Here is a 13052-nt window from a genome sequence, read left to right on the forward strand (position 1 = left end):
AGCCTTCTTAAATGTTGTATGTTGGCACAAGTCATGAATAAACATGGAATATTTCACTTCATGAAATTGTAATATTAATTTGCCATAATGTCCATATTCTCTCAAAACAAATAAATTTTAGGTGTTTGTGAAAACCCTGCACCCCCTGAAAGCCGATATACAAGCATTGGTGCGTGTCACACCAAGATCAATGAACCTGACATAAAAAAAAATGGGCCATCAAAAGACAAAAGCATCATGAGTCACTTTAATTGTTTTTCTTTTTCATAACAAATCATAAAAATTATTCAGTGAGGCTGAAATACAAAATATGAGCTATTAATAGTGTCCATACGTTGGTGTGGAACTGGTTACTTTCCTAGCACAGTCCTTTTCAGTATGCGTGTATAAGTAAGAATAAGAGTAAGGGTCCAGCATGGGGCTATCACTGAAAACTGAACAAAATCAGAAAAGTGATTATGAATAAATAAGATATCAGATACCAATTTTACATGGTTGAAAAATTCAGTGTCTGAGGAAAAGATCTGCTACATGCACATTTAATTTTTCCCTCCTTATGAGGAAGCTGCAGCTGAGAGCATGCACTTGGTGTTTCGATCAATGAAGTGTCCACATGACTGACTTTTGTCCCAACTCTGCTTTAAAGCTTCTCTGTCCAGCTTGTTGAGACCCTGAGAGCAAAGACGCAGATCTTTGACCAGCTCTGTCAGATCATCCAGTCCTGCACTGTCCCAGGGGCCCGATAACTGACAACCTGAGTGAAACAACAAACTGTATTTCAGAGACATTTCAAATTTTTCATACAAATGTCAGTTTCCAGATCTGGCCTCAGTCAGGGTAAAGACAACAGACATGCAAGTTTGAAAGAATTTTTAAAAAGCAGCTCTGCAAATGCTTTTTGGAGAAGAAAACACATTCAACTCAGTTATTGAACTCTTGAGCCTTATAAACACAGTACATACCTTGAAGGTTTAGAAGGGTCAGAGGTCGAGAGGCCTCTCTGAGCGAGCTTAAGATGCTGTGAAGTCCTGCTGAAGTGACAGATGGATTTCCTGACAAGTTCAAACTCACCAGAGATGGAAATGAAGGCAGCCACCTAAAAGGGAATGTAAAAAAAAAATAAAATAAAATAAAAAAAGGCAGCAACAACACATCAAACCTGAGAAATTATAGTTTTGATTATGAATCGTGCAAGTGAGAAATGGTCCAGAACAACCACACACACCTGGCCAAGGTGTCTACACTGCTGTCTGTCAACCCATTTGCTGCCAGACTCAGGTGGGTCAGTGAACAGTGCTCCTATGACCAAAGATAGACACCCTCATTAGCCTGAAATGTACAGAGGTTTCAAAACATTTGCAGATTACACTGCATGATTTACATTTATGCACCTGTGACACTACTTTGGTGAGGTGTTCGAGTGCTGGGAAATCAGCAGGACCCCTGCCGACAGCAGACAGGTCCAGGTGGGCCAGGGAGTGGAGCGGCAGAGTCTTTAACACCAACTCAAAGCCAGTGGAGCCCAGTGCATTGTGGGATAGACACACAGATTTCAGGTGGCCAGTACCTTAAAGATCAAAAATATAGTAATGAAACTTGATAAAAATCACTCTTTTTAACCCTTTCATCAGCTTTTTCCCCCACTTACCTATCAGAGCATCTGCTAGCAGCAGTCGATGCTGCTGTAGGAAACGACTGGTGAGGCCACAGGCCTGCAAAGACAGCTTGGCTAACAAAGGGCAGCAGGACAGCAGACAGGACAGGGACTCTGACACACCGTCACCAAGGGGGTTCATACTGAGATCAAGCTCCTCCAGGCACTTTGGAGAAGAATACCAAGCATCACCAAGTATCACTGCACTCTGACATTTGTAACACTGTAGTTCATTTTGGCATCACATTCCTCCTTCAGTTCTCTCACAGTAGCAGGTAGGTCACGTGAGAACAGTGAAATGCTTTGACCCCGACCGGATTTGGCTTGGCAAAGTCGAGGGCCACACATGTGTAATCTTTTCCATCTGTCACTTTTAAACCAGTAAAAAGAAAGCTGTCTGTACTTGGCATTCATGTCATAAATATGTCTTGTCATGATCTCTTACCCAGGCTGCATGAAATCCCAGGACAGCTAATTAGATATAAACACTCATCCAGCTGAGTTCATTACCGGAAATGGCTGACTCTGTCCTGCTAAAGCATTCGCTGCCTTTCCCAGTCCTTCCCCAGTAATGTGATTGGCAGAAATGTCCAACAGTCGAAGCCGAGGCATGGTAATGGTTGTGGCAACAAGCTCTGGCAGTAGGTTGTCGTGGAGACGATTGCCAGAAATACGCAGCTCAGTGAGGGTGGCCTGAAGCTTCAAAGCACGGAGCAAAGGGTTGAGGGAAGTGGGGGCCAAACTGAGGCCACACACTGACACAGAGGAGCTCCCATCCTGTACCTCACACAATCGAGTCACACGCTTGTTCTCATCTGCATGGAGACAATGAGACACTTTGTTTTATAAGATATTACCAAAACATGTTTGTGTTAATGAATCTATTTTCTTGTGTTCCTCACCCACTGCCAGGCTTTGACAGGCCTTTTTGTAACGCTCTGGGAGTGGAGGGAGATCCCATGAGCACACCTCAGCCAAGACCTGAAACATACAAAATATTACAATTCTTTCTGAAAAACAGCCTTTATGTAAGACATTTTTCCCCTCAATGCTCAAATTGGCCTCACCTCTTCATTGGTGTGCAGGACAGCCAGCAGCAGGTCCTGCGGGGAGAGGAGAGCACCTTCTTTCTGCAGTGACAGACGGGGCAGGAGGCCACATTTCTGGTAATAGCGCTGTGCTGCCTGTTCACACAGCCACAACACAGTGCAGGAGTCGGCCTCACTAAATCAAATGGATATGGGTATAGGAGAATACATCAGTATTAAAACCAAACTTCAATGTTAAATCCAAACATTGCAAAAAAACAAAAAACAAAAAAAAAACAAACTTAATATTCATTTTGGAACTAAATAAAAAACCTTTGTGGAACTGGGATGAGGAAAACATCTTCTTGAACTCTGACCCTCATTCTTATTGGTGGAGGCAGCGATGAGGGCATAGGAGCAGCGAATGTTTGAGCAGGTGGCTGAAATATAAAAATTGAAAATAAATAAAAAATAATAAATCAATAAATAAACAAAAACATGGCACATAAAATTAAATACACTTAAGATGCACATTTGGAGAGAGAAACTGGAAACACTAAAAGTCACGTTAGATCCCTGCTAAAACTGTGCTCAAGACACATTAGTATTTTAAAATGGCTTCACTTTCCATTCTCTCCTTTCAGAGAAACAAAGCAAATTATGTTCCATCGTCATGTTGAAACAATAATAGACTGACTGAAGTCAGTCCTGAAGCAGTAATGTGAAATCTGTGTCAGTGCCGAACAGGTTGGAGGGACACCTGTCTAGGATTGTGAGGAGCTGGTGGAGGTGTCTCAGGTCTCATGTCATCCTCATCTGTCATGGTGGGGCTCTGTGACCTGTTCACCTCTCGTCTGCCCAATCTCACCATCCCAGGCATCTGAGTCATCTTGACCTGATGAGGCCTCCGAGAGCTGTTCTTCTTTTGAGAGAGATTTCTGCTGGAGGAGGGAAGTCCAGAATCTGGGAAGAAAAGGAGCACAGTGAAGGTGAAATAAGCATTAAATGAGGAGCACAGTAAAATGAAATAAAAACTGAAATAGAAGTCTTTACCTCTGCAGGTCGCGCCAGGGTTTACATGGCTGTTGTGAGTTCTGGTGGCTGAAAACGAGGTCAGGTCCTCCCTCGCCATCCCATCCTGCTCCGCTCGAAGCCTCCTCTTCTTCTTTGGCTGAATGTCCCCCAAATCATCCTCCAGCCAGTTATCAGCCAGATACTCTTCCTCTGGAACCAGAGCGGATTTAGGGCTGGATGATGCAGCGGGTGTGCTGGAGAACTGCGGCTGTGACAGACCCTGAAGGAGAGTTTTTGCGCTGCCCAAGCCTCGTATGGCACTGTGATACTCTGCTCGTGCAAAGACAGATGGCGCAGGCGCCTCTCTGCTACTTTCTCGAGCTGAGCTAGGGATAGAACTGGTTTCTTTGTGAGCTGGTGGAACTTCCTTTTGACTCTGGACTCCTGGGAAAGCATGTCTGGGTCGGACGGGACGGAGAGGACTGATGGGCCTGTCAGAGTCGCTGTCATCATCGGAGCTGCTCTTATTCTGAGAATACATATACAAATCAAATTCAATCCAGTTTGTATAATGTCAATACACCAAAACATGTGCAGGAAGTAATTATATAGGAGTTTGCACAGAGAAAGCATTCCCGTTCCAATAACATTACCCCGTAAAGAACAGAAGCCTCTGTTCCTCTGGCTCTGTGCCGCTGTGTTGAACCATTGCTCTGCCGACGTTTGGGGCTGGCAGGTGTCGCCTTCACATCTGAGTTCCTGCTGTTTCGAGGCCAGTCCTGGCTGGCAGAACAGCCCCCTCCAGAGGACGACAGGGGCTCTGAATTCTCAGCATCAAACAGCTGGCTGTCCTGCAGGGCATCGAAAGGCTTGGCTGGGGCCAGAGCAGTGGGAACTGTGTTAGACAGAGATAAGTGGGAAAGAGAAGCGCTTAGGGGGACATTTAAGAATCAAGCTGAGGCAAACATGGCAAAATCTCATGAGAGACTGACCTCCTCCTGCAAGGGCCTTTTTCAGCAGTTTCTCAGTAATGACACACTCATCTTTGGTCTCTCTGTCCAGCTCTCGACTGTATGTCCTCTGCCACTGACGCAGGGTGTCTGCAGCTGTTTGACCCTGAGGGGGGGGGGGGGGGGGGGGGGGGGGGGGGGGGGGGGGGGCAAGCAGCTTTACACACTAATTTTAGCACAGACTGGAATATTCTGACTGCTAACTGTAAGAATTAGCGTAATACAGACGAGACAATTCTAAGTAGATAGCAATTGTCTGAGATAGTATTTTAATCTTATACCTGTCAGAACTGAATTATAAAAAAAAAAAAAAAAAAAAAAAAAAAAAAAAAAACCCACACCTACCTTTGAATTCCGCAGTGTGACAGAGGCTCCTCTTTCCACCAGGAGCCTTGCCACATTTAAATTGCCACAAGCAAGGGCATCATGAAGAGGAGTCACATTTTCACATAAAGGGCCACCAGGGTCATTAACGTTCGCGCCATGGTCCAGCAGCACAGCTACAATGTCTGCATGAAAGAAAGAAAGAAAGAAAGAGAGACGATGAAATTCACAACTATGGGAGAGTGGGTTTTAAAATTTTTTTTAAAATATATAATTGGTTACCATAGTGGCCATGGTTGCAGGCCTCGTGCAGGGGAGTCCAACCACAGTAGTCTCTGGGGTTCACAGGGTGACCCTGAAATACAGAAAAAAGGAAAACAACTATCAAAACAATCCAAATTGGTAGAGCTACAGCATTTCTGAATGAAGACTTTGTTTACTAATTGATCTTCTGCTCCTATAAATGAATCAAAGTTGAGCAGAGACCGTCTATGAGGTGAAGTTTTGGATATTTCCATCAAGAACCTTATATCCAAGAAGTTTGTTACTTTTAACAGTTTCTTAAAGATTTTACGGTAATCTGTCTTTTCGATCGTCTTGATTTTGCTTTTTTTGCTATGATTTTGTGGAAATCACAGAAATGCAAAATTTTGTTTTTCCCCTCACCTGTTCTACCAGATACAGGACCTGCTTCAAGTTTCCATCAATACATGCTCTGTGCAGAGACGTTTCACCCTTCTCATTCCTCTTGTTCCACTAAAGCAAGAAAACAGATGAAGAAACGGCAGGTGACGTAAGAGGGTGTGTCACAAAGATGTTAAGATGGGAAGTATAAAAGACTGTGCAAAGTCAGAACTGATAAATCCCTCACCCTTCCTGCCTTCCTTCTTCCTGTCACTAGCTTGTCATAACCCTCCAAATCATCATCTAGAGAACAAATGAAAAGGCCATTAGTTCACTCTCTTTTAATCCGAAAACATCACATGGTAACTCAACAGCACGTAGCGCACCTGAATCTGAGAGCACAACGTCGCTGTCATCCAGAGGTTCACTGTTGTCCATCTCCTCCTCTTCATCCTCCTCGCCATCGCTTCCATCGGGACTCCAACCTTCTGCAGCACACAGCTCCTGCAACATTGCCTGAGTGTCATCAGCATCTGATGAGCCCTTGCGCTTCTGGTAAGCCAACCAGTGTCTCAGCACACGTTTCTATAGGATGGTTTTAAAAAAAAAAAAAAAAAGTCCAAAAATCTCAGTTATAGTTCACAGGATAACAGATTTGCAATAGTGAGTTCATATGATTGTGAGTTCTAGGGAAGGGTGTTAGGAAAACAAATAAAATTAGCTTTAACCTGTAGTCTGGACTTCCCAGACGTCTGAGCACAGGATAAAGCTGTTCTGTAGCTGCTGTCTATGTCCTGAGAGGCACAGTCGCTCTCCTCCTGAGATGTAGCAATGTTCAGCCAGGTGTTACAGTCCTAGCGGAGGCATAAACGTAAGAGTTCAACGACAGGCATTTTCCACATACAAATCAAGATACACCTTATATAATATGTCAAAGCCATTATGAGAGAAAAAGCATATAAATTAAAAAAAGAAGTAACAAATTGATCCTAATGTATATTTCTTGGTACATTGTGCGCTCTGTGCGTTTACCTCTGAGGAGCTTCCCTGTCGTAAGGCCAGCTCCTGTCTGTAGTGCTCCACTGCCTTGCTGTGCTGTCTCAGGTCTGTGTATGTGGCAGCCAGGGATACATGAATGACAGCCAACTCCCGCGCAGCCTTTCCAAGTACCTCTGCACCCTTAAGCTACACTCCAATCACAACATCGACAATTCAATGCTCTGACAATGTACTGTAGAGTTGTTCAAGAGATGAGAGGTTAAAATGAGCTGGATGCTAAAATATAATACAGCTGAACATGGTCCATGCAAATCTTTTATTATTACTCACTTGAGTTTGATAGGCATCCAGAGCTTTTCTGTAGCAGCCAACTTTACAGTACAGGTCCCCCAACTGCTCTGCCAGCTCCACAGCCTTATGGGAGGTGAGGGTTTTACCTTGATCATTCTCCTGCTCTTCCTCTAATTTACAGCCACGGTCAGCTACGAACACAGACAGAAGCAAATTGTGTGATCGAATCAAGTATCCCCCCCCAGGGTGGGAAAATTTAAACAACAAGGTTTGGTGAATGAAAACTTGCTATGTCACCATATTTGAAAACTTTCTTCACCGCCTGCCTGTCTAGGGGCTGCTGAGAACCCAGCAAGAGCGCTTTCTTCAGAGACCGTCTAGCTGCTACAAAATCTCCAAGAGACAGCTGCACCTGTGGATAATCATCATGGTTACACAAACAGAGATAAATTACACTGTACAACTGTTGCATCAGTGACAGAAAACAGGAGAGTTTAGTTGAGTTTGTACCTTCCCAATGCAGTGGAAGCACTCGCTCTCACTGAACTTGTCTTTAATCTTTCTGGCACACTCTTTCGCTTGTTCAAGGCTGCGCACAGCATTCGAATGCTGACCGTTACGAAAGTAGATGTTGCCAAGATTAAAGTTTGCACGATAGAGATCTTCCAGCAGCTGGCTCTTCCTTTAAAAGATAAAAATGGAGGATGACGCAACCATGAAATTCTTACCTTACTTGATTTATAGACAAAGTGAATTTGCTGTGATTCCCTCACTGCCAGTCAACAACAAGAAAAAGAATGAATATGCCTGCAAATTTGCCAGTTTTCTTTCGAGTCTTTACATTCAAATTTGGTGTAGTTTAAACTTTCTTACTCAGCGATGAAGACACTTCGGCAGATGAACTCGCTGCAGCGTTTGGGCTCCCCCATATGATCATAGACAAGACCAAGATTGAGGAACAGACGAGCCTTCATCTCACTAATCTCTCGTGCCGGCACTTTCCCTAGAGTTTAAAAACAAATGAAACAAATAATCAATTTCACTACATTCCCTGCAAATCCCTAATTATACACAGAAGCCTGTTTTTTTTTTGTTTTTTTTTTTAAACAGTACAAACCTTCCAGACGATCATCGACAATAGCCAGGCTCTTCCTGAAAGCCTCCTCTGCTTGATCTAAACTGTCCCTCGACTGGTCTGACTCATAACGGAAGAGGTATGTTCGACCAATAGTTGCCAGCGCCCTTTGTTCCTCTGCGTGATCTCTCACAGAACGAGCCAAGTCCAGATGATGCTGCTGATGCTGACGAAGACAAATACGAACAAGCCTTTGTATGCTTCCTTGGCGTTGTCTGCCATCATCATAATAATGAGGTAAACCTGAGATGCTGCCTTGACAAATCTGATGTACAAGTATTTTTGCAGGTATTTTTTGAAACCACTCACTTTCAAAGCAGCCACAATGTTTCCCAACTCTGCATAGCACTCTCCTATCTTGCGATTGGCCACTGCTAGTCCAATCACGTCATTCAGCACATCAGAAAGTGCCAACTCCTGCTGATGCTCCCTAATGGCAGCCTCATAATCACCTGAGGAGGAGGATGCATTCACATTGAATCCAGGAGAGTTGGTATGATAGAAAGTGGAGAAAGAGGATGATAAAGGACTTTGGTGTTGGTGTCATCATCATCACCACCATTATTGTGACTGTTAAAGCACATACCGTTTTTGGACAGCAGCTCTCCCAGCTGGTTGCAGATGTTCGCCTCCTCCCTGAGGTTTTGGCTGCTCTGGGCTTTGCTCTTTGCTTTCTGCAGCTCTGCGGAGCGACCACACGTTCAACATCAGCTCGTTACAGAGTAAAAGGCATTTCCGCATTCACGTGGATTGAAAACGATGTAAACCTTACGCTTTATCTCCCGTGAAGAGCTCATCTCTATTCAGCAGTGAAGTCGGTAGCGAAGGAAATCACAGCTAGCGTCGCCGTAGCTGGTTGGGCAGGGCGGAAGTTAACAGATAACTTATGAAGTCACTCTGTGCACCGCCTTTTCACTTTACTTCCACCGAGACGACTCTCCGCTTGGTCCATGAATATCCCCGGTGTCATTTATAAACACGATCGCGGCCAAAGTATGAAAACAGGCGCCACACATAAGACGTATCTCTGCTCCGGTGTTCAGCACTTACAAAGCCCCGCCATTATTGTCAGCCAATGACTGCGCGGCAACGTCCGTTGTTTTATTTTGACCTGTGCGAGTGTTTCCAGGCACAAGTATCACTTCGATAACCACAATTTTGTCCAACTTTGTCCCCGTTTGCAATCCCAAACCCTGAAAAACAACGATTAAAATGTTTTGACATCTCCGTGTGTGTTTATAAACCCAGAACAGCTAATGTCAACCTGCCTGGCAGATTTTACTTCGGGCTAAAAATTGAACTAGGCTCTTACTGACGGCTGCTGATTGGCTAACGCCAGCTGTTAACCCAGGAAACCCGGAAAGAGCCGGAGCTTCTCTGTGTGCGGTCTGACATCCAGCGACCATGTCCACAACAGAAACACACAGTAACACATTCAGTCTATAAATACTGTATGTTAAACGTTGGGAGCCTATCGCTGTCAGAGAAACATGTATATAGTTAAAAAAAAAAAAAAAAAAAAAAAGATTTAATCAGTAAATAAATATAACAATGACAGAAGAGGAGAGCAAAATGCTAATAATATTTCTTAATTATTACAGCTGACCCATGTATCATTATGACTAGTATTATCAACTAAGTTAGGGATATCAGCTCTATTTCAGGTGGATATGATATGGGTTATTAAATATGAAGAGATAGGAGTTTAGACGAACCAATAAAAAAAGCACGGGCCAGCTTGTTTTTCTAAATGTCTCATTCAGTACATAATACTTAGGTCACAATGTCTTTTTACCAAGTAAATTCTAAGATACCTCTCTTTTTCTATGTACTGCGTGAGTGTGACAACTGCAAAATCAATATACAGGAGGGCCAGAATGCAGGTAATTTAGCACTGAATCATGTAAACGCTAATAATGAACAGATAATATTGGAACTGCATTTTTTCATGCAGCACTTTTAATATGAAACTTTTCACTTAGTCATGCCTTCCCATTTAAAACTTGGCCAAGAGATCCCTTTTTAAAAAGCTTAAAGAGTCTAATGCCTAATCATGCCTTTCCAATCAATTCCTTTCTTCCTGAAACTGTGATACCACATCATATCAGAGTGTTTATAACTTTTCCCATCTATGAAACTTACTGTTTATCTTTCATCCCAAAGATGCCAGTGCAGCTATGATTTCCCTCTTTTCAAAAGCTAATGTGGACAAACACATTAAAAATCCAGCATTGCTCAGGCTATAATATCTTTGACCTAAGTGAATGAAAATTATGACACATTCTTGAGAACTTTCATGGTTTATTTGCTCAATATTTTCTTTATTTATTTGCTAACTGTTTTTTGCTACTGATTTCAAATTCAATCCACAATGTCTATAGCATGGCACCACCATGAATCTGACTGAGTGTTTCTTCCCCTTGTTGTGGGCTCTTACTGACTGTAAACAAGGAGCCACAAATCTGGAATACAACCATTACTTAACATTACTTACACTAGTTTTCAAACTGGTGTCCATAGCAATAACCCAAGTTCATGATTTTATAATCTTGCTAAAAATCTGCTAAAAAAAAGAGGGTTAACACATAGTTTGATGTTTATAATGTCAGTGCTGAGATGTTTTTCCTTTTTTTCTTCTTTTGGCTTATTCAGGTGGGCAGAATGCCTTGAAAGACAGTGTGTTGCTGATTTGAAAGACCATTGTGTTTCCCTGTTCAGTTTTATTGATCACTATGTGAAGCTCTGACTGGTTTAATGTTTTTTATCTATCATTCAAGAAAAGGTTAGGGTCAGTTGCTTTATTAGCTTAATATATATGCATATGAGTTAATATTATATATCAACTATTTTTATTTGCAGGTTTCTTGTATAAAAATAGTGTTGACCTTATTTCTACTTGATCTGTTGATACATCATCCTTTGAAATCCTATTTGGAGCATCCAAAAGTATTCCCCTAAATATGAGTCCCTTGAGAAGAAATGGTGAAAAACACTACAGCAGGCACAAAGAAATGCTAATCAAATCAAGAAAAAAAGAAGCATTCACGCTTATTGTTTAAGTTTGCATAAAGGAACAACTCCCTGCTGAAATCCTGCAAGCGCACATAATGCAGCTTTTCCCATTTTTGGCTTGGTGTCAAAACATTTTTGACATTACAAATGCAAGACTGCAAGCATCAGAAGGAATCGCTCCCATTAGACACTGAGCTTCCTGTCAGCGCCTGCGAGTCTATAGCTCTAAACCATTGACCTTACAAATGAGCACGCTGCATCATTGTGAGAATTTGTGTTTCTGGGCGGTGCAAAGTGGAGTAGAGCACACAAGAGTGCAGGATATCTGAGCACAGCAGAGCACAGAGAAGCAGGCGCATCCGCTGCTGGAGGGATCAAATCTGTACCATCTGACGCTCAAGGATTTATGGGTTTAGTCAAAATTGCTTTTCCCACTGTGGAGATTAAGCACCGTAGGATGTTTTCCACTCAGGCCGTAGAATAGCCCAGTGTAACCGCTGCTGCTGTTGCTGTGTTTCTCCCCTTTTGTTGGCTCCGGCGCTGGAGGAGGGCATGTCTCAGGGAGATAGAGTGCTCCAAACCCTGGAAGGGAGTAGATTCTGATTGACAGGAGAGGTCCGTCCTCTGGGGAATGTGAACCATGCAGGTGGATGCTGTTTTTTTGCTCTTCTGTGTTTGGCTGGCAAGCACGGCTGGGAAGATGGCCCAGTCAAGGGGTCACAAGCTGGAGACGTACAAACAGAGCAGGTAATGTCATGTCAAGGAGTCATAAGCCAACAAACACAGGAGTATGTGGTTTTATTTTCTTAACAGGATGTATGACAATTTAAAAAAAAAAACATTTAGAGTATTTAAACTCTCTTCTTGATGTTATTATTTTCTTACAGATGTTTTATTTTGAGTTCACACAATGTTGGGCACTGTTTCCTGTGTCACCCGTGCTGCTCCCTCCCCTTCTGAAAACAGACTTATTCAGACAACAGATTGGAGAGTAGAGAGAGAGGGAGACCTAAATCCCCACATCTATTTATGTACTATTGGCGAATGCTGTGTTCTTTTGCCCCACAGTGGCTGCTGGCCATTTAATGACTGTTTTCCCAAAAGACAGCAGTTGTAGTCAATGTCAGGTTATTCAGGTTATTATTTAGGCTAATTGCTCCTCTGTTAATGCATCCATTGGATTTAATGTTTTACTCTAAGCATTTAGTCCAGCAGCCTCAAACTTGGCTTGGACATTGGAGGTGCTAAAAATTAAAGTATTGAATTTGCATAATAGATATTGAAGTAAAAAGTTTTATCATACACAGAGAGTAGCATTTGGAGCAGCAATCCTCATCCAGCTGTGGACAATGAGGATCAGTCATTTTACATTCACATTCAAAATGCCAACAACTCGACTCAAAGTCCAAACCGATCTTTTTAAATTATTCAGATGATTTTGGGGCACATACTGAAACACAGAGATTTTTTAATTTCCTTCATCAGATATTTAAAACCATGTTTATCTTCAGAGCACTTTCAGACTGCACCTGTTGAGCACAAGATCAGATCTGACAACTACTGAACATTGTTATTCATTACTTCCTTAGGAATCAGATATTAATTTTGTCTATTAAATTCAAAATTATAAAAATACCCACCCATAATTGAGATTCCTTTTTTTTTCATTATTCCCTTGTAGATATATTAGCTCAGACTTTGCCTAAATGTCTGCAGCCCACAAACAAGAAACTGTATTGCATTAAATTCTGATGAAGATGAGAAGATTTTGCTAAGCAGCAAAAGTACAGCCCCCCCCCCCCAATAACACTATCAGCACTGAATGATTTGCATCTACTTAATACATCCAACAAACCCTGTCAAGTCATAATCCCCCAGCCTTTAGATACAGTATCACTTTTAATGCTACAACGGCTGTTATTCCTAGATCAGAGATGGCATCAAGCAGCAGTGTACTCAAT

The 13052-nt window shown here is 42.5% G+C and overlaps 1 protein-coding gene across 2 annotated transcripts; it reads right to left on the minus strand.

Moving 5' to 3' along the window:
* Nucleotides 1–240: 240 nt before the first annotated feature.
* On the minus strand, nt 241–9114 carry tonsl (tonsoku-like, DNA repair protein). Of its 2 annotated transcripts, none has more exons than XM_029493779.1 (28): nt 8852–9114; nt 8666–8761; nt 8389–8531; nt 8062–8245; nt 7818–7947; nt 7455–7626; nt 7242–7356; nt 6984–7135; nt 6687–6839; nt 6383–6508; nt 6041–6239; nt 5902–5957; nt 5697–5786; nt 5313–5385; nt 5052–5215; nt 4689–4812; nt 4350–4591; nt 3736–4225; nt 3551–3645; nt 3016–3122; nt 2722–2878; nt 2557–2635; nt 2165–2469; nt 1649–1820; nt 1392–1567; nt 1226–1299; nt 963–1096; nt 241–754 (listed from the first exon to the last, which is right to left on the minus strand). In XM_029493779.1, the coding sequence occupies exons 1-28, from the start codon at nt 8874–8876 to the stop codon at nt 555–557; spliced, it is 4233 nt and encodes a 1410-aa protein (XP_029349639.1). In that variant the 5' UTR covers nt 8877–9114; the 3' UTR covers nt 241–554. The 2 variants fall into 2 exon arrangements, with proteins under 2 accessions (XP_029349639.1, XP_029349638.1); XM_029493778.1 differs by having other exon boundaries at nt 3443–3645.
* Nucleotides 9115–13052: the final 3938 nt, after the last annotated feature.

Source organism: Echeneis naucrates, chromosome 22, assembly GCF_900963305.1.
Source record: "Echeneis naucrates chromosome 22, fEcheNa1.1, whole genome shotgun sequence".
Classification (NCBI taxonomy): domain Eukaryota; kingdom Metazoa; phylum Chordata; class Actinopteri; order Carangiformes; family Echeneidae; genus Echeneis; species Echeneis naucrates.

Coding starts and splice junctions, on each gene's coding strand:
- tonsl (XM_029493778.1), bottom strand. CDS start 8,876: ATGAGCTCTTCACGGGAGATAAAGC. Junction 7,357..7,454: donor GCTTCCACTGCATTGGGAAG/GTACAAACTCAA, acceptor GATTATCCACAG/GTGCAGCTGTCTCTTGGAGA. Junction 3,123..3,442: donor CTCCTCACAATCCTAGACAG/GTGTCCCTCCAA, acceptor TTTATATTTCAG/CCACCTGCTCAAACATTCGC.